Raw genomic sequence first — 20,838 nt, forward strand, 5'->3', positions numbered from 1 at the left:
AATAAATTCAGTTCTGCACAGTCAAGACAAACACGCACACAATGCAATGAGAAAAGATAAATCTTGGCCATAATGTTCAATGACAGTAACTTACGGACTATGCACTGATTTCCACCAGGTAGCGTTTTCCATCCAGGGCAACAGTAGGCATTGTAACGTGATCCACACACATTGGGTCTAGAAGAAAAATTGGTTCTTGTTTTTCTCCAAAATACATTTTAATAACCAAGATTTGAAAATGTCAAAAATAAAATCAGTGCAGTACACATTATGGGAATCGGCTCTCAGGATAAATGTTGCTAGTGGTCTATGCCTATTTAACAGGAAGTATTTATACTAGTTATTGGCTTTAGGGATGCCTACCCTCTTGTGATGCCAAAGATTACATTGCAAACATGTGAAATTAATTAATATAATTAAAACTACTCAAAGCAAAAGAAAAAACGTAACAGATCCGGTAACTCAGATGCTACTGAGTATTTATGTGGACACTGTTAATTTAACTTAGGAAACAGAACAACATATACAGGGTTCAACCCTACATTCCTCATGCCAGCAGAACTCCCACTGAAATAAGGAGTGAGCGATCAAGCCTACAATCACTGAGTAAAGAGAAAGTCTAGCACGCTCAGAATGACTCCTGACTCCTTGCAGCTTCATGTACTTTTCGATATCCTTTTCCAGCTCTAACATGCTATACTACTCCTATTTTGACCAGAATAACAGGAATGCAAACTATTACATTAGACAAAATTAGAAAGCCAATGCATGTAAATATGTATATAGTAAAAATGTGTCGTTAGCAAAAAAAATTAAAATGTGTGTGCTCTAGTGAGCTGAAGTGCCTGTGAACTAAATACTAAAGCACCTGGTATACTCAGAACCTATTATTGCTACTCAATTCTTAGATATAGGAACCAGTGGGGTCAATCCTTCAAACTCATACTTCCAAGCAGTAATACCTTTAAAGTGAGTGGTAGATAAGTTTTGCAGTAGAAGTTTGCAGGATTGGGCCCTGCAGTGTCATATTTCTAAGTCAGTGAAAATACACAAGTTGAAACCACCATTCTGTGCCTCTCTCGGATCAAATCTTCATTTTACTCCCATGTGTAGTCCCACTCAATGGAACGCCTCCTGTAAGGAAGACTAACATGATATAGCTCCAAATGCAAGAAAATAGATCTTCCTTTTCTTTTATGTACCATAACCTTACTAGGGGACAGATCCTACAACCCTTACTCAGGCAACGCAGCTGGAGTAAAGTATGCCAAAATCTAGACCTTGGTAAATATGGGTTCCTTCGTATACACTCTAACATACAGACAGATTAAATGCTTGTTTTTATTTTTAGGACATCGTTTGACCTTGTTTAGATTTTTTTTACTATGAAATATAGATACAGAAAGTTCTTCAGCCATAGTATTACCATGTCTAAGTAAACATCTGCCCTGCATGGTGAGACAACTCAAGCACAGATTTCCAAATTTCTTTGATATTTATAAACATTTGTGTGTATGTCCCAGTAATATTACTGCCTTATATTTACCTAGTGCTATGCATTATTAATAGACTCTTATGTATTATTATTTCACCAACTTCAATGGCATCACTCTGGTGATTAAGGACCTGACCCAAAGCCCAATGCAATCTATGGCAACACTCTCATCAACTTCAGTACGTTTGGGGTCAATGGCTCCATGCTCAGCAAGGTAAGTACGGGCTGTATAATTGGGCCCCGTTTCTCAGAACATCTCACTGCTCTTTTTTCTAACTGCTTTTACAGGTTTTAAAACTCCCCATTCATATATTTTCAACATACTAAATTGTAATTGTTTCAGCTACATTCTCCAGGACTACAACCATGTCACTTCCTAGGAGTTCCCCTCTCATCAATACAAAACTGCTCCAGTATCTCATGCCAAAGCAAGACTGGGAACCAGGCAAGTGAGATTTCCTTTCACCTTCTCCTGTCTGAAGAAATAATGGAACTTATTAATACAGACTGGGTGGCATTGTTGGTACCTGTTACAGCTGGAAACATAAATTGACAGTATCCAGTTTTGGTTGGTGATAACCTCTAAGCATAAGGCCACAAGACAACAGTTACACACTGGGCCAAATTTTGATCTCAGTTACACCAATTAGAGCAGTGTAAATCCAGAGTAAGTAGATGGTCTTGTGGTTAAGACACAGGTTAAGAGTCAGGAATAAAGCTAGACAGAAACTGGAACTCCTGTTCCATGGGAAATTGTGAAATGTAAAAATTAATAATGAAAAATAAATCCAAAATGGGACCTGGGGAGCTAACTGCCCTGGAGCCAATGATGTGAGGAGCCTTGGGAACCCCAACAGAAGCAGCTGGGACCTGGCTTTTTGAAGCCTGCGTGGCAAGCAGGATCCCATTGGAAACCTCCTGGTTTCCACTGGAATTTCATCAAACTTGGCATGTTCCTTCAGAATGTTTCAATTTCAACAAGTTTGCATTTTTTGACAGAAAAATCGTAGTTTCTGACCAGCTCTAGTGAGGAGATCAGTGTTCAATTCTCAGCTCTGCCACAGATGGCCTGCGTAACATTACCCTGTGTGCATCAGTCTGTCTATTTATAAAATGGGGATAAGGATTCCTGAGTTGTGAGCCTAAAATTCATTAACATTATGAGACACTCAGATACTACAGTAATAAATACCATAGAATAAATACAATAATTGAATGAGATTAGAATCTAGTCTACTTTATCTTCTGTAATGTTGTGATAGTAATACATAGGTTGGACTAAATTAATCAATGATTTAAGTGGACACAACTCCATTTATTGCAATCACTTACGTTCCTGGCCAATTTTGGTCACTGCATCTAAATATATAGATCAAGGCCTATAAAGTTATGTAAGTCTTGCTTTTCACCTGCTTATACTGAAGAAGCCATGTCAATAGTCTAGATATGCCAGTCATATTCTTCCCTTTCCTACCGTTCCCTCAGTACAATCAAATTTAAAGAGGGCAACTGAATTACACATCTTACTTCATAAGCAGTAACTTGGGATAATGAAACAAAATTATAACAAACGACTGTAACATTTATTTTGAAGGTAAAGAAAAAATGTAAGAGGGACAAAAGCTCATATTTAAGTAACACTTTTTGATTAAAGTATAGATCTATAAAAACAAATAAGATATATAGTACAATAAACTGTTTGTTGTCCATGGCAAGTTATGAAATGGAGCAAATTCACCAGGTTTCTTTTTTAAATATACTATATTTTAAGATCACTTATTATTGTCAACCAGTTAATTTTTTTGTTATAGCACAGTCACAAGGTCATATAGTCAGAGGCTATAGAGAAACATTAGCTTTTAACAAATACACGTTCAAAGCACAATGTTTTCGAATAATTTTTTGAAATTATTGGTTACAGCCACGAATGATGCATTATGAGGCACAACGCTAAGGAATATAACAATTTCTCTGACTGGCGTTACATGGAGAATGCATTTTTATGAAAAGGTAACTTATAGAAGGTCTTTACTTTTGATTGAAATAGGTGTCTTTTTAAGAACAAAGAAGTTGCCATATTCTTCTTCCAACACTGGGCAACACCCAGTGTTCAAGGGAAAAAAAATCCTTTTAATGCAGCTAGGAAATGTAATGCTGTCTATAGGGGAACACACATGCCAGACCCCAGTGGGAAACCATGCTTATACACTGAAGCAGGCCATTCAGTTATATTATTATGGCCTTATTTTGTATAGCTACAAGTGGTTCAAATAATAATAAAATTACCCAATTTCTCCCTCCCCTCAACCCAGTGTTCATCTTGGTGACCTACTCTGGAAGTGATTTTCCCAGCTCACAGATTGTACACTTCATAAAGAAATACATCCTAAACTTACCGCCGTTAATTTTCACAGAGTGTCCTCTTGTTCTCGTATCATGGAACAGTGTAAAAAGGAGGCACTGAGAAATTCTACACTTACAAACCTAATGACTCTGACTACCTCTGTTAAGCCGCTCGCTCCATCTCTCTTCTACTTTGGAAACTAAACAATCCAAGTCTTTATTATACCTCATCATAACTATCTATCCAGATATTTATAATGCACCCATCAGACAACTTTCTAGCTTACCAGAGATAGACACTGTTGTGTAGATGAGGGTGTACCACTGTAAATTTACAAAACTACATCATCCTATTTTCTGTGGGGGGGCATTTGGGGAGGGGAAGAAGTTCCAAGTGAATTTAGTGCTGGGAAAGGTGCTAGGACAGTCCTGGACCCTGCAGTCCTCTTTCCAAAGAAGGGGTCTGCAGCAAGTGGGCTGTGATCTTCCGGTAGCTTATGAAGCCTTCTCAAATAGCTCCCTGTCAGCTCTTCCCTCTCTCCCCATCCAGCAGCACCAGTGGAATTAGCAGATTTCTCTCTCTCTCTGCATCACCTCCTGCTGCCTCTATGGCAAAGGAAGGTACAACAGAAGGCAGAGAGACTCTTTTTACTCCTGCTCCTATTGCAGCTGATAGTGGGGAAGGGAGGGAACAGCACACACATACACAGCCCCCCATGGGTTGAAAATGAAGATCTCCAGTGGCTGGCCCCCTCTCTCCCCAGGCCTGAGGTGGGATGAAGTTCTCCTTGCCTCTGCCTCACTCCCCAGGCCTACGATCACATCCACTGCGGATGGGAGGGGAGGTATATCGATGGCAGCCCCCGCAGCCTGCAAGAGAGATTGAAGGAAGAGCTACAGCAGCTCCTCTCTCCTCGCAGAGGGCACTGTGAAGTGGACAGAGTAGTGAAGATCTCCTCTGCTGCTCATCCAGCTACCCTCCCTCACCACAGTCAACAGATGAAATGGAGGAGCAGCCAGGACACAGAGAGGGAAACGCCAGAGAGGTGAGCTAGAGAAGCAGTCAGATATGAGCACAGCTATGGGCTTTGGCTGATATTCTGGCCTGCTTCTATATTCAGCGAGCATGCATTGCTTCTTTTACATAAATGTTCATTACCATCAAATCCTTCAATTCCTCGCTCTTCCCTATCAAACCTATCATTTGCCTCCTTAAGTTTCCCACCCAATCCCCCAGCCCAGTTTCCTCTGCTCAAATGTCCCCCTTCTCCCTAGTCTGGGTCCTCCATATATCCCCCCCTCATGCTCTGGTTCCCCGCATCCCTCCTCACTACATCCCCCAGTTTTCCTCTGCCTAGGGCATGGTCACCAACACACCCACAGCCATAGAAGCATGGCTAGAGTGACCCCCTACATCACTCTGCACTGCATTACCCTATACCAATATGAATACAGCAGGTTGGTGCTATGCTGTAGATATGATCTCTGTAGCCAGTCCTCATCTAGAGAGGACTGCGTAGAATGCCTCTCCCACAAGTCTGCAATGTCTCCAGTTGGGAGAATGAAGCCGCTGCTCAGGAACGCTGCACAGAGAACAGAAAATCAAGAGTCTCCCAGACAAATTGGGAAACTGAACAAGTCTGGATGACGGAGGGGGAAAAGGGGGGGAGGGGGAGTCAGCCAGACAACCCACTAAAGCACAAATGACTTAGCTGTACTCTGGAAAAGAAGCAGAAAATGCACCATTTTCATGAATTTATACACACAAAAGGGAGCTACTCTACTGCTTATATTGTATCTCATCCCCCTTTTGTCTAGCTCTTACCTTCCAGACTGTAATTTTTTCAAGGCAGAGACTGCATCTTCCTGTGTCTCTATTGCACCTAGCACAGTTTGAGTACTACCCTTTTAAATAAATATAATTAATCAGAGTGGGAATATAAGAGTTTATGTACAAAAGAAAAAAAGCCAGCATGGGCAGCTCATACATCACCCCAAAGCTGCTATTGGCAAAGAGGGTGATTTGGACGGTCAGCTTCACCACACCTCATGAGAAACATGAAGACTATCCCAAAATCTTCAAATTCAGGGCTATATTCTGCTATTCTTACTTCCACCTTCCCCCTCAAGGAGTCCCATCAAAGTCAATGCAACCACCCACCCAGCATAAGTAAGGATGGCAGAATCTGGCCCAAAGAGAGCACATGCATTTTGAAAACTTAGACTACCATATTTTCAGTAGTCTTAAAAGCCTTAAAAAACAGTGTGGGGGGAGGAGGGGAGACACGGAAGAGGCTGCATTTTTCAGAGTTACTTATATACTCGCAAACCATAAAGAAGGCTTTCCCTGATCGCATGGTGGTGAAAAAAGCCATGACTGAAGCCCACAGCTTTGTTCAAAGACTTCCAAAATAAACAAATTCTGTCTTCAATTAATAACATGCGGGTGAAAATGCAGTAGCGAGATGAGTTGAACTATTGTCAAAAGATGTTAGTCATCTCCTGGAAAACTGATAAATGTGTATGAATGTTTTTCTCTTTCAGTTTCCATTAACTGATACATGAGATGACAGGCCTGGTGATACTTTTGCGTCTGATGCTTGAAGACAGTAGCTCAAAGAAGGCCATTTCGATAACAATATCATTAAAGAATGCAGGATGTATGTATGTGGTTAGCAAGAAAGGGAACATGCCCCATCTAACACTGGACTTGAGGCTTCATTGCTCACCATCCTCAGCAGGCACCCTGTGAAGCAACAGACTCAATATGTCATGGGAGTAGTGGCAAATGTTGTTAATTGCATAGAAGTCAGATGCCTTCAGCATCACCAATGCTGTCAGTTTTGTGTACATATTAGGTACATTTCTATGAAAGATGCCTAGAGCGTTGGATAGATACATTTGTCTTTCAATAAAAAATCTCACCCTAGAATTTTGGGCAGTAACCTCCTACCGCACATCATTAACACCTAAGCTCATTACATTGGACTAATATAAAACTTAAGAGATCTAAAATGCAACAAAGTAGCTCAATGAAAAGACTGGAGAGGCCTGAACTAGAACATGGTAGGCAGCAGAGCAAGCCACAGTGCCCTATCCACATATCTCAGCTGTGTTCAGACCTCTGTGGGGGGGACTTGATCCTTCAAGAGCTCTGCTTCCCACTGACGTTACTTGGATATGAACGTTTGTCAACTAAAACTGGATTTAGACCACCAAATCTTCACTGAGTTAACCAGGATGGTTCCCAGGTCTCATTTCTCAGAGGATCAATGAATTTCAAACCCCATCAGTAAATATGAGAAATGGATTATTTTTGCCAATATGCCCTTAAACTATGAAAATTTATCTGGCATTTTAGTTGTGTAGAATCAAAAAGATTAGTAGGCCACAGGCACTTAGAATCAGAAATGGCTTGATGGCAACTCAGTCATCTCTACCCTAGACACTGAACTCTTCACTGTTTAAACTGGTTTTAAAATAACTTTTTTCTCACAGAAGAGGACAAAAACACTCCTGTTGTCTGGGGAAAATATATGGGTGGATGGGGAGATGTTTTGGAGGGAAAAGGAAATCATGGTCCACATTAAAATCCATCTGCCATCTCTTGCTGCTTAATCTTCCTGTTTCTGAAAGCCTTCTGGAATTTGTCATAATTGTTCTAAGCAGGCAAATGCTGACAGATATTCTCGCTTTTTGCAACATATTTAGTACTGTGGACTGGCTGCAAAGATATGCACTCCTAAAATGTGAAAGATGGAATTAAAGGATTTTTAATAAGAGACTTAGGTACATACGAAAAGCAACCTCAGATCTCTGTGATGGTATCTGTGAGCCCAATCCTGCTCCCACCTCTGAGAAACTGCCAGGACAGAGACACAGCAGAACTAGTCTGGAAAGAGAAGGTACAGGATTTGGGCCAATACATGGAGTCCTCCCATACTGCGTACAACCAAATCTGGTTCTGTGGTGACTCCTTCTACAGCTGGATTGGGGTCGGATGGAGGTAAAGCAGTGGCAAAAAGACAAGAGGCAGGGGCAGAGCTGATAGACACACTGCTATGTAGACACAATTGACCTCTGTGGAGGGGTGCAACAGCAGAGCATTTCTACTGCGAAGTGAAGGTTCCTTCGCCCATCATCCCCACAGAACTACCTTGCATCAAAGCCTCAGACTTGGTGCACATGCAAGGACCTGGGCACAGATATATAGTGCTGCTTCTTCACAATTTTAACACAGGTCTAGAAGAGAAGCAGCAAATCAGTGACCCTCTAGCCAGTGCCCCTCCAATCATGATTATGCATGCACAACATAGATGATGTACATCCATAATCATGATACATTAGGCATTCATGAATTGTTCTTTTGTTTCATTAATACTACCCTAGTATCAGCTTATTCTGATAGCCATGATTGTTCAGTGACCCATCATCAATGAAGTCCTGTATTATACTATCTGCTAGTTCTGCTACATCTCTACACTGTGCAGCACTGTCCCACTGTTTTGTCTTCCTTTCATCAACCAGTTCCTCCTTTGCCACTTCAGCTTCACCCAGAAATATCGCTGGGAGCGGCTGCCTGCTTTTTTTCAGAATGGAACTTGCTTACAGAGAATCTGTTTGAGAATTCGTAAGAGACAGGAAGATTCCATGAACCAGTGTAGCAGAGTCACTCCAATATCAAGCACCATCACCCAAGCACTATGACTGCCGAATAGTGTGACAGGAGCTGGGGAAAGGGAAGAGTTTCCCTTAATGAGGCAGCAGCAGGAGTGGGGAGAATTCGATTCCAGGAAAAGGTTGGTGGCATGTACACTGCTGCCCTTCCTATAGGTTTTGACGGGAGAAGGCAGATCTGAAATGTAGCCAGACTAGTGTAGGAGCCCCATGGTGAAATCTTCCCGGGGTGGTGCTGAATGTTCACATCCCCCAGTTGCCCTGGCCATGACCCTTCACAGAAAACACAGCTCATTACTGGGGAAGACACTGCCCATCTGTGCATGAGAGTTGCTGGCACTGCTGGGAGATGTACCACAGACAGACAATCTGCCAGGAGCACTGCCATACACTAGTCAAAGCTGGCGTTTCCCAGGGATGAATCAAGCGTGGGTTTGGAATAAATTAGACAGAGGCTAGACAGAGTGGGCAGAGTAAGGCTGAGAGAGTAGCAGAGACAGTTTGCTTGCCAGATAAAGACTGAACTGAGATGGAGAAAAAGCAGTTAGTTAAACTGGACAAGGGGAAGGATGTTGTAATGATCAGATACAGTACAGGGTGAAATCTCTAACCTCTCTGCTCCCCATTCTCCCCTACCACAAAAAAATGCACCTGTACTCTTATTTTCAAGGAAAAGTTTGTTGATGTTAAGAATGGTTTTTCTTAATTCCTTAGCTCCAACAGTTGGCATATGCTTCATGTAAAAAGGCAGTTTCCTGGTGCCAAAGATAAAAATCAAACTAATACAACAGGCCAGATTTTTAAAGGGGCCTCCATCCAGTCTCCTCCTTCTCTGAGCAAAGTTGGTGCCTGCAAACACTGCACCCAAAAGTAATTGCAGAAACAAAATTGACCACTTAAACATGGTACTTAATTATGAATGGAAATGAGGTCTTTGGCTAAGTGTTCACATTCACACATGCAGTTAAAAATGCCTGGCCTTTACAAATTTCGTTCAATGTGTTAAAGTTTATCCAATATGCCAGTAAATGCCACTGAAGAATTCTAAGTGTATGCAGGGTTGGCCTTTTTACCCTGTTTAAAGCCATCTATAATCATAACATTACCTCTTACTGTAAAATGGCTTTGCAGACACCTGCGTGTGCCTATCTGTGTGCAGAGCTCCCCAGCTTCCTGCGGTGGGGCCCATTTAACAGCTGATGGGTAGCTCCACTGACTGTTGACTTGGACCTGAAGTTTTAGTCCAGGCTTAACCTACTCCCTCAACTCCAACAAAACTGTGAAGCAATGAACTAGAGCTTTAAAAGTCATGTATTTCCATGACAGCTGATTTTCACACATCCCACTGCTAATTAAACTAGTTTTGCCAATTATTATCCTCAAGCAAAATGAGACATTTTTATCATTGTGCTTTGTCTAACTAAGATCTTGGTCCACCTGGGGGCTGGGGGGAGAGGGAGAGTGTGTTGAAAACTTATAACAGCAGTGTAGAAGAGAAATCCATGAAAGCATTCAGGTCTCAGTACAAACAACCTGAGTGCTCAGCCACAGTGCTTATTATCCCATAAAGAAGATATTAAGCATCTGCCCCATGTCACCAAAATCTTGTGCCATGTTTCATGCACATGTATGTGTGACACAGACAGTCATAAGAGATCCTGTGTAATTTTCTTCCCCTGTAGTGTGAGTGTGGGGTATGTCTGTGCCGTGCAGTGAGTTTAACACGATAATTACTCCTCACTCTCACAGGACGGTACTACTGTCCCAGAATCTTGGCTCAGTTCAGCTGAGGAAAGAACAGACTTAGTAGCTCCAGGGGTGTCCTTGGCTCTGCAGTCCTGAGGCCAATGCACATGTCAGGAGCTCAAATGACCTACAAGATCTTTCCTTCAGCAACACGGAACATCCTGCAAACCCCAGCTCCGATCACACTATGCCCACTAAAATACAGCAATTGGGTGATGGTATTTGACATCATGGGGACTCTGCTACACTGGTTCACGGAATCTTTCTGTCATCATTTTGCAGGGACAGATTCATCTGACCTGACAGCCATGCATTGTTCTCACCACTTAGCCATAGAATGGAAAATTCTTAGGCACATTCTCTCATTGTTCTACATGCTAATGTCAGTGGGTCCAGCCCTAGACCCAATTTATGCAGTGGTATGAGGCACATGAGCCCCAGCATGCCATGGAAACTAATGGCATCCTGGGCCAATCAAGCATGGTCCATAAAAGGGAATGAAGGGTCTCCCATCCATTCCATGAGCAAGAACTATAGACATGCTCAAGGGACGGCATACCTCAAATCCTTCCTCTCACCTCACCTTTTAGGGACAAGGCAGATGTCTGTAGTCACCCTGATGTAGGTCCAGCCGGGGAGAGAGGGAGGGACTAAGTCAAGGTTTCCGCACCATTGCCAATATTCACACTTTGGTTGCTAGTGATTGGGGTCAATTGTGGGAGTCTCTTACAGTCTCACAAGGAAACAGAAGCAGCTCAGGAATTCTGCGGGATTTGCATGGCGTTTCCCGCTTCGGCCGCTAGAGGCTGCTTGCACACATCTTGCGTACTCTGAGTAGAGCAGGCAAAGCACAGCACAGCTGAGCAGCCTCTCTCTGAGGCCAGCAGCAGTAGTCTCACCTCCACCACAGGGCATGAAGGTGAGTGTGAGTGTGAGTGTGTGAGTGTGTGTGTGTGTGGGGGGGGCGGTTGGCGGAAAGAGTCCAAGGGAATCCACCCTACCCCTGCAGGCTAGAGACTGGTAGCACCTGTTGGAAGCTGGCAGAGGATTGGAGCTGCAGGATGTTGCCGGAGAGGCATGGGGCAGGAGAGTGGGGGACTGGGAGAGACGGCCACGGAGGGGCAGGAAGGGTTGGTGGCACTGAAATGGAAGGGAAAGGAGTAAGTCAGGGAGCAGGTGAACAGGGGAAAGCGGACCTGAATGTGTGTGCACACACTTTGTATGCTCTGAAGGTTGAATTTTCAAGTTGAAAACATGTTGGGGGCAGTGGAGAGGCAGGGGGAGCTCAAAATCCAGACAGATGGCCCACACAGCACGATTTTGGGAGAGATTTTCAAAGGCACGACTGGCCCTTGAGAACCTCCCTGCCACTGAAAGTTAATAGGAACTAGGCACCTAATTGCTGTTCATGCCTTTGAAAATGTGCCTGAACTTCTTCCCCAACCCCTGTGATTTTTAGGCCAGTCTAAGGGTGAGAGGATTTGTGGTTTTTGAGTTCCTGCTAGCAATACTGTTCCTGTGTTTCTTAAGTAAATTAAATATGTCTTGTATGGAGGAGTGGGAAAGGGCTGCTGCTAGTGGACACTCTACTTTAGCCCATTGAGGGTGACCACACAGCAAGTGTGAAAAATCGGGACAGGGGGTGGGAGGTAATAGGAGCCTATATAAGAAAAAAAGACCCAAAAATCGGGACTGTCCCTATAAAATCGGGACATCTGTTCACCCTAAACCCATCCCACCTCCAACAGCCACAGGAAGGGAAATCAACCACCTTTAGCTTTGGAGTTGTCAACCAACCCATTGTCTTTGAGGCACGTGCTCCCATTCAGCATCTCTCTCTAGCAGACTGCTGTCCAGTCACAAAGGAACCTGCTTTCCACACTCCTCCCTCCCCAATCCAAGAACAAAGAGGTCCACATGAAACAGGACAGTCTGAGATGAGTTTGTGGCCCTGGGAAAAGAGGCAGGGGAAGGATGTGCGGCTACATATACATTATATGGACTCATTTGGGGAGTGCTTCCTTCCTCCTCAGAAGTGGTTTAGCCTCAGCAGCTGTGCAATCCAGGTGGATCTCTCACCTTTGGTGCATTCCATTCTGTTTGGCCCAGGAATGGGCCCAAAGTGACTTCCAGCCACCAAACAAGGGGAGAATATTACTCCTAAGGTTTTATGTCCTGTAAGACATCAAATGGTATTACAGAGCATAGTAATTGGCCTGAGCTGGAGCTCTCAAGAAGAGCTATTGAAAGGTACTTCGCAGTTCACTTTAGACATGGGGACGAGCAAAAAACCAAAACCAAAACAAAACGTTCTATGCAGGAGACTCTCACCTACATGTCTCAACCACCTCTGTGTGTCCAGGGTTCCTCATGGATCTTCAGATATCTAAAGGTTTAGGGGAAGAAGATCACAATTCCAGCTTGGTGTGGGAGGAATACAAATTACTCCCCCACCCCAGAATGATTCCTGGGGGCCTCTATGAGTCGAAGTTCACTAGTTCTTATGAGGGTTTTTCCAAACAGTGGTAGGACATGGTCCATGTGTCTTTTCTCAATTCATTTCTATGGAAAGGAGTTCTCTTTTGCTTCGTTATGCAAACAGTTCAACAGTGCTTTTGTTAGGTCCCCATGTTGTCAATGTGCTAGTAATCAGATGCATCTAAATGCACAGATGTGTCCAAAATGACCCCATTAAAGTCCATACAGAGTTAAATATGGAACACAAGTCATAACAAACAAGACACTCTTTGTACTAACTAAGCAACACTTTTGCTGAATGGCAGCATGCCAATGAGGGGACAAATCAACCTGAGCAGAAAACAAAGGCTGCAACTTTATTCAACAACAGCCAATGTAAGAGGGCAGGTAGGCAGCCCAAGACAAATGTCCCTCCTACTTCCTCCAAAGAGGCTTATAAGGATGTAGGCCTACATCAAATTGCCAGGGTCCTTGAGCCCAAATACAAGTCCAAACTACCCGGAATAGGTGTGTTCAGCCCCACGCAGAGTATTTTGCCTGGGTAATGAGACAACCACATGAAGTCAAGCTGAATCTAGCAAGCAGCATGCAGACTGGCCCCCAACCAAGAATGATCAGTATTTCATGTACCACGTGCTGGGTAATACAATGAGAGCCCTCCATGTTTCTAAAACTAGACTGTCTTTATTAAAAACTATAAACAGAGGTGCCGCAACTTCAGCTACAATTCCAGCCATGTGCACACAGACTGGCTTCCTGGTGCGTTCTCCAAACTCTTCCCTCCTGCAACCTGTGCACCTCCCTTCAACTTCCAAGCAGGTTACGACAATCAGACTCTATTCTGCCACTGTTACTCTTCCTTCAGCCCCATTCCAACTAAGCATGCAGTTTCTATACACTGGTTACCACTCACCCGTCTTTGGGTGAGCACTGCCCATCTGACCTAACATGGTAAACTGCAGCAAATAAACTGTCTGCAGATGGACACAAATCAAAAGGTACAGTCCTATGGGCAAGGCAATACAGGAAATAAAAAAGACACCAATACAAAATCAGAAGCCATAACACACACATGGATACCAAACCATGAAAAGCCAACACCCTATACATACACCCTACACATCCCCACAGGAAAATGATGCAATGGAACAGGCACGTGGAAACAGATTCAAGTCCCATTACATATCTAGCCCTGACTGAAATCCTAGCAGACCCCACTTCTGACCTGCCAATCACCTGGTCACATGTAGCCAACCTTGCACATAATCTTTCCTAATCCATGACAGACTACTGTGTCTCACTTTCCAGGCTACAGGGCTAGCCAACACATCATGAAACCCCCAGCCTGTTGGGCAGGCAGAAGGTGGTCCAATCAAATACCCTGTCCAATGGCCAGTTGTGACCCCCAACTTGCAGCCTGCTAGGCAGCCTGCCATGGTCCATCCTGTGCAGTCAATTAAGCAGGCAAAAAAAAAAATCTCACCCTGATCTGCACATCGAAGTGTCTTCCTGGCAAAGTGGTACTTGGTGATCAGGCTTCACCTGATTGCCTGGAGCCAGTTTTACAATATTTACGTTACAGCCATGTTTCACCCTGTATCACAGAGCAGCTGTGCTGCATTCGGTTTACTATAGTCTGTTTACTCTCTCTGTTCTAGTTACGATTTATTACTGATAACCTATAGAATAACTTATTTTTTTCAGTTGAGAATTTCTGGCTCAACTATCAAATAATACACAACCAGCATGTCAAAAGATATTTGTGCCTTGTCTCAGAGTCCAGTTAAAACATCTACGTTTGATAGAAGACAGACAGACAGACATGCTGGGGAGCAGGGTGGCTCAGGGGTTTCGTAATGGAATATATAGCCTCCGGGTCACTTGCTGGTTGGAATACAGCCCTTAATGGTATGGACTTGATTGCTTTTCAGTGATCTGCCTGAAATTATTTGGATGGGTCCCCGATCCTAAATTGTGATCCACACAGGCCCAGGAATCTGCCAATACAGATCACAAAGCAGGATCTTTGGGGTGTCTTGCGGATCCAGTTTATAGATAGCTGATGGTCACACCACAATAATTAGAAGTATAAATGGAGAGCACAAAGACCTCATGGACCTGGAGACTGAATTACTCTCTCACCCCTAGAAGCTCCAGAACAAGACTGACATATTGGCGTGGGGATACTTGCACTACTACTGGCTGTGAATAGAGGACTCCAGGGCTATCAGACAACTTTCACTAAATTCACGGAAAAATAAATATTTTAATCAAAAAAACCAACAGACTAATTAAACACAGCACACAGAGGAAGGCATCTGCATTATCAAGGATTAAATGCGATTTCTTGTTTTCTTAAATTTTCATGCTCCAGAAAGTGTTGGCACTGGTTAGCACTAGCCACAGCAAAGGTAGACCTTGCACATGCTTTCGTGCAGGGCTTTGTATATGCTTCCCCAATCCCACATCACACCTTTATCAAATGGTATCATACTTTGTTTTTTAGGCACGAGGGGACCCACAAGTGCATTAGGGACTAAGCCAAAAATCTCTTCACTCCATTTCATTCTGAGCTGAATTAAACCTCAATTCATGTACAGGAAAATGTAATTGTAACAACCACCATCAATGGCAAGTAGACTCAGGGACAAGTGTAGTACCTGAAACTACTTTTAACTGTCAAAGGCCTTAATTCTGCCTCAGGATCTGCTAGTACTGGAATCCAGCATACATATTGGCTTTAAATTGTAAGATCTATTGGACTTGAACTATGCCTTCCTCTGTGTTTGTAAGCTACCAAACACAGACTGGTTGCTATCACGTTGTATATTAAAAAATATATATATAGTAACAGTTTGTTTATTTTTTTAATTGGCCAGATTTCAAGTTGGTGGTGTTCCCTCTTAAGTGCTGCAATTTACATGAGATATATACTAGCAAACATCTTTGAAGCCAAAAGACCCACTTTGCCCTGATTTACATTCTTTTCACTTTGTTCCCAATTCAAAGTTTTCAGCTTTCAATTTAACTCAGGACCAGAGCCGGACACTGACTGGGTGTGGCATAAACGGACAGCCAGAGGTGTGTAGGCCAGAAGTGGTAAGAAAAATGTTTGAGGTTTTCAGTATAAACCAATATTTACCAGTACGGTAAGTCTGCTTTTCTTCAGCAGGTTTTTAGTGGCAAGTATTGGTTTTAAATGAAAACCAGAAGCCTTAATTATATATTAGAAAACTGGAATTATGTTATAGATTTATAAGACTTATTTTATTTCAGTGAGCAGTGATGCAAATGAAAGACCAAATCCTGCCTGGTTTATTCAAGTTTATTTAGGCCCTGTAAAACCAGTGCATCTTGCTTTCAGGAGTAAGGCAAGCAACATTTAATCCCAAAAGGATAATAATCTGCTGTAGGAGAGTTTCATTTGTTTCACTCAGAGTTTCATGAATCAGATCAGTGCCAACTATTCTGTTCTGTAATATTCACTATCATTTCCAATTTAAAAAAAACAAACAAACAATCGTACAGTTCTAGTATGAATTTATTTAATTATGGTCTTTAGAATAGTCTGTTATCTCATGGTTCAGCTACCTCAAAGAAAGCTTAGTCATTTTAAAATTTCAGTTTCAACTGATTGTTAAGCTAGGTATTACCCTCATCCACCTTATACTTTGAGAGGAAGCAAATAACCACTTATCTTTTTTTGTAATTGTTCCACTTTTTCTTAAAGCTACAAGGTCTTTACCTCAATTTGGGGAGAAATTCTAATCAATGTAGATAACAAAACAAAACATATCTCTGCCATTAAGTCCAAAAGGGACCAGATCACAAGAAATAATTGACTTTTACTTTATATCCAAGGGTTAAGTTTACACATCATGTTCTTCAAGTATATATTATTTAGGAAGTTTCCCATTGGAGGCCCAGTCCTGCAGTACTTACTTGGGCAAAACTCCAAGTGACAACAGTGAGAGTTGTAGGAGTTCACTGGTTACAGGATAAGACCCTTGCAATATAATATACTAGCAGTCTTTAAAGCTCTTGGGACTCTTCTGGATGAAAGATCTATCTATACGCACATAAGGTGTTTATTATTTTAAACATGCTATGGGGTAAATCATAATGGATTCCAGAGATACTGCAACTTGGTAAACAGACCTATGTATTTGGATGGGGAAACTGACACAGAAAAATCAAATGATACTTTCTGAAAAAACAGCTACTACCTTGATAATAGTTTTCTGATCAACTAATAACAATATGAAACTAGCATGTAAACATGCATGTTAGATTAGAGGAACTGATTTAAAAACACAAAGGATTCAGCTTTTGCTAAAATGCCATTTGCTCAATGGCATAATGGTTGAGTCAGAATTCTAAGTTACAGGACAAGCAGCAGGCTTGAATCTTAAAGCTCAGGCTAACACAGAGGAGCATCTGCTCCAGTTAAAGCCCTCTTCTAGCTTTCAGCCATCTCATCAGCATAACTGATGAAACAATGATAGTGAGAAAGAAAATAACCAACTTTAAACTTGCAATAAAATACAGAATTAGTATGAAGTTAGATACAAATTAACAATAAACCCTAATTGTATTCTTTTACATATAAAACCAAACATCTGCCCATAGAATCTTAATATTTTTAAAAGCTACATGCTTTTCAGTGTTAGTTTAACCAAACACTAACTATAATTTTTTCCTCTGAAAATCTTGCAAGAGGCTCCCATGTCCATGCACTGACAATCAATAGCAGAAAACACTGTAAAACCAGATTCAGACTTACTCTCCCTCCACCCAAAAAAAGAGCTATCTGAACTATAGTAACACGAAAACAAAGTCTACCATTATGATTTATATTATAATCCTCAGAGCTCCAAAGATATTTGTACTGATGGACAAATGAGAAAAATAATGTGAATGTGTCTTCTCCTAAGTCAAGTGAATTTTCTAATCATGTTTTAAGTCTATTTAACAACCACTGATTCTCTGTCTAATGTACCTGCAATTCCTATATACTCAGCACCTATTTTCCATATGGATTTCCACAGACTTAACCCCAGCCCTGTCTGTTAAAATGACAGCTCTTTTTAAGAAACTCATTTTGTACGTTAGACTGCCACACCAAAGAATGTCTGTGTTTTCCAAATTGGAAATGTCCAACAGGACTTTTCATAACAATGATAAGGATGTTTATATGGCTAACAGAAGAAAAGATTTCCAACTTCTTAAACAATTTGGTCACTTTTTACTGTTGGCCTTAAGTATGAGGTGCAAAAAAGGGACTAATAATGACTGAATGAACTAATGATTTGTTTTGTGTTTTTCTGGATCAGAACCTTTGGCAAAATGCTATAAGCTTGTTAAGTATCTGCTTTCCAGGACACTAAATCAGAATTGTAATATTCCAAATAATTAACCAAGCCATGGTCAAATGGAATGTCTAAAACTAATGTTGCTGTTAACTCTAAACTCTCGTGTTGTCTAAAACACATCAACTCACGCACAAATATTTCTTATGCAATTGCTGCAACATATTTTATAAATAAAAGATGTCTAACTCATGAAGCAAATCACAGGACTAGACAGTTGTGCTATTTCTTCAGTTTTCAGCAGTAATCAGCACTTGCAATATCATCTTTGAAAAAGCTGTTGATTTCAACTGTTTGTTCTTTTCTATTACTTTCTAAACAACCCACAAAAAGACAATGATGGTTATTTTCAGCAAAGCAATTGTGTCTTCCAATGCACACATGCAACTCCCACTGAAGACAACACAGAAGGCAGAATTTGGCCCCATGATTAAGTAATAGTGTTTTTCAACTTGATACTTTAATTCAGAACCCAAATTATGCAAAGGGGGGAAAAAACGGTTGAAAGTCAGAGTACAAATAGTAATTATCTGTCTGAAAAGTAATTCTCTAACCCTTTGAGTGCTTTTATTATTTACAATTATCTTTGCAATCTTTGCTTGCAGTCTTGCCATCAACAGCAGTTTTGCCCAAGTAAGAAGTGCCAGAATGTGCACTGCCCAGCTCTCTCTCTGGTGACAAGACACCTGGAAGTAAAACAAGAGGGTCTGACCATGCAAACCCAGGTTGTTGAGACTATTTGGATGAGTAAACACTGATCACTTGACTATGCTTTTTTGCAAGATGATGCCCAGAAAGGATAAAGTAACTTGAGACACCTCCTCACTCAAGGAACTATAAAATTACCACATTGCACACTTACATATAGATATACGTCATGATCATTATATGCATAATTTGGCAAAAGAATGAATTCCATGTATCTAACCCTCTGAGAATAAAACTGTAAAGTTTCCTTATTAGGCAAATAATGAAATAAGGAAAAAATATAAGGCCCAATCTTGCACTTCTCATTCAAGCAGAACTCCCACTGATTTCAAGAGAAATATTGGCAAGATTAAAGACTGCGAATTCAGCTCATTTGTGGTGCCTGCTAATATCGATATAGCTAGGCTTGTATCAGAACATTCATATAAACTCTATTTTCAACCGTTGAGAATTTTGCCCTGGTGATGGGGCAGGAATCCACATTACACACCCATACAGGGATGAGGTATTATTTTGAGGTTTCCCATTTAACAAAACAATTAAGTTTTGAAATGTGTTGTTTCAGCATTTTTAAAGATATTTTGTTTTACAGGTTGAAATCTTTAATATTGAAAATAAACTACTAAGACTGCACCATGACATTTCACCATGATTTTATTACACTTAGGAGTACTTAGGGCATATGCCAATGTAGCTACTAATACTAGATATTAATAGCTCCAGACGAATGGCATTGTGAGAATGGTACATATTTTATACATCAGACCACAATGGTACCAAATGAGCAATGATACATATTACAAAATGGTCTAGATAGGAATGACAGCCCATAATTGATCTGAAAGGGCAGGAGTTATGGGCATTCTTTTTTAGGCAAACAATGGGAGTCCTGTGTGAACAAGGAATGATGGACTGGCCCTAATTATTCTTTAAAATGGGAGTGGAGGTTTTTCTATTTTCTTTTCTAGAAGTTAAATTAACAAACAACAAAACATTAAAATATAATAATCTTTAATATGAGTTAAAATTAACAGTTATCAAAAAAGCAAAGACTGGATTGTACAATCCTGGTTCATCCAAATCTCCCACTAAAGTTCCTGGAAGTTTTGGGCACACAGGGAATGCAGAATCAGGCCAAAAACTTGTCCTTACCAGTCCTGTTGTGCTCTGTGTGTAATGTATTGCACATGGTATGTCTAAGACCAGCTAAGGACAGAGCAGCAGGGATCTCGGCCACAGCCTTAGCTTGGGCTTTCCTTGCTTTTGTCAGCACGATCACACCCTTTTACTGTATTTAATAGGCGAGGGTAGGATATTGCAGATCAATAGGAACCACTACCCCACACTCCGGAGCTTGATTTGGGGGGAGTATAATCCACCCCAAACCCTCCCTAAACATAAGAGAACAGAGACAGCCAGATCTTGCCTCCTTTCAACTTCAGCGGCGCCAAGGAAAGTACCATCCTAACTGCACTAGGTCACCAGGCTGGGTAATAACAGGGGCTTTTCTTCTACTGTAACAATCGAACGTGTCCCAAACTCTCGGACGTCTGACCTCCCTTTCGCTGAAACCCACTGGGGGAACTAGGCGCTGCGAAAACACTAACAAGTCCCAAGGATGGCGCCACTTCACAGCAATTCCCCGTCTAGCTTTAAGGTGCATCAGGTTCTGTTATGTACGAACACCCCGTAGTCCCCCCCAATCCAATTACCCTTTGAGCGCATCGTGCCCTCCTCCGCCTCCTCCTTGTCCTCTCCTCTTGGCTCTGCTGGCTCTGGTTTCCTTCACGCTATCAGCCTCCAAATTCCCTTCAGCACCTTCGCTCGTATAGGAAGATAAAAGCACTGTAAATCCCAGGGCGAACTTCAGCAGCCTACCCAGCCGCATCGCGCCGCCTCCCTTCTCCGGCTCGCCGGGGCTCAGGGCGCTGCAAGTGGCTTCTCCTTCCTCCCCAGCCGCCTAAGTCCGCAGGTCCCAGCCGACCGACTCCCGATCAGCTGCAAGAGGAGAACGGAGGGGAG

General features: G+C 42.0%; 1 protein-coding gene and 1 long non-coding RNA gene across 8 annotated transcripts in view; one reads left to right on the plus strand and one right to left on the minus strand.

Moving 5' to 3' along the window:
* FBN1 (fibrillin 1) overlaps positions 1 to 20,838 on the minus strand; it is a 220,302-nt gene that overhangs the window by 198,732 nt on the left and 732 nt on the right. For all 7 annotated transcript variants that reach the window (XM_073303899.2, XM_078854664.1, XM_073303905.2 and 4 more), the window contains exons 2-3: positions 20,529 to 20,814; positions 95 to 177 (exon numbers count right to left, since the gene is read on the minus strand). In XM_073303899.2, coding sequence (XP_073160000.1) covers positions 95 to 177; positions 20,529 to 20,704 — 259 coding nt within the window. In that variant the 5' untranslated portion in view covers positions 20,705 to 20,814. The remainder of the gene's footprint in view (positions 1 to 94; positions 178 to 20,528; positions 20,815 to 20,838) is intronic.
* On the plus strand, positions 3,420 to 6,850 carry LOC140917951 (uncharacterized). Its single transcript, XR_012161048.1, has 3 exons — positions 3,420 to 3,505; positions 4,649 to 4,884; positions 6,383 to 6,850. It is a non-coding gene; the product is annotated as an uncharacterized LOC140917951 (long non-coding RNA).

Source organism: Lepidochelys kempii, chromosome 10 (genome assembly GCF_965140285.1).
Source record: "Lepidochelys kempii isolate rLepKem1 chromosome 10, rLepKem1.hap1, whole genome shotgun sequence".
NCBI lineage: Eukaryota > Metazoa > Chordata > Testudines > Cheloniidae > Lepidochelys > Lepidochelys kempii.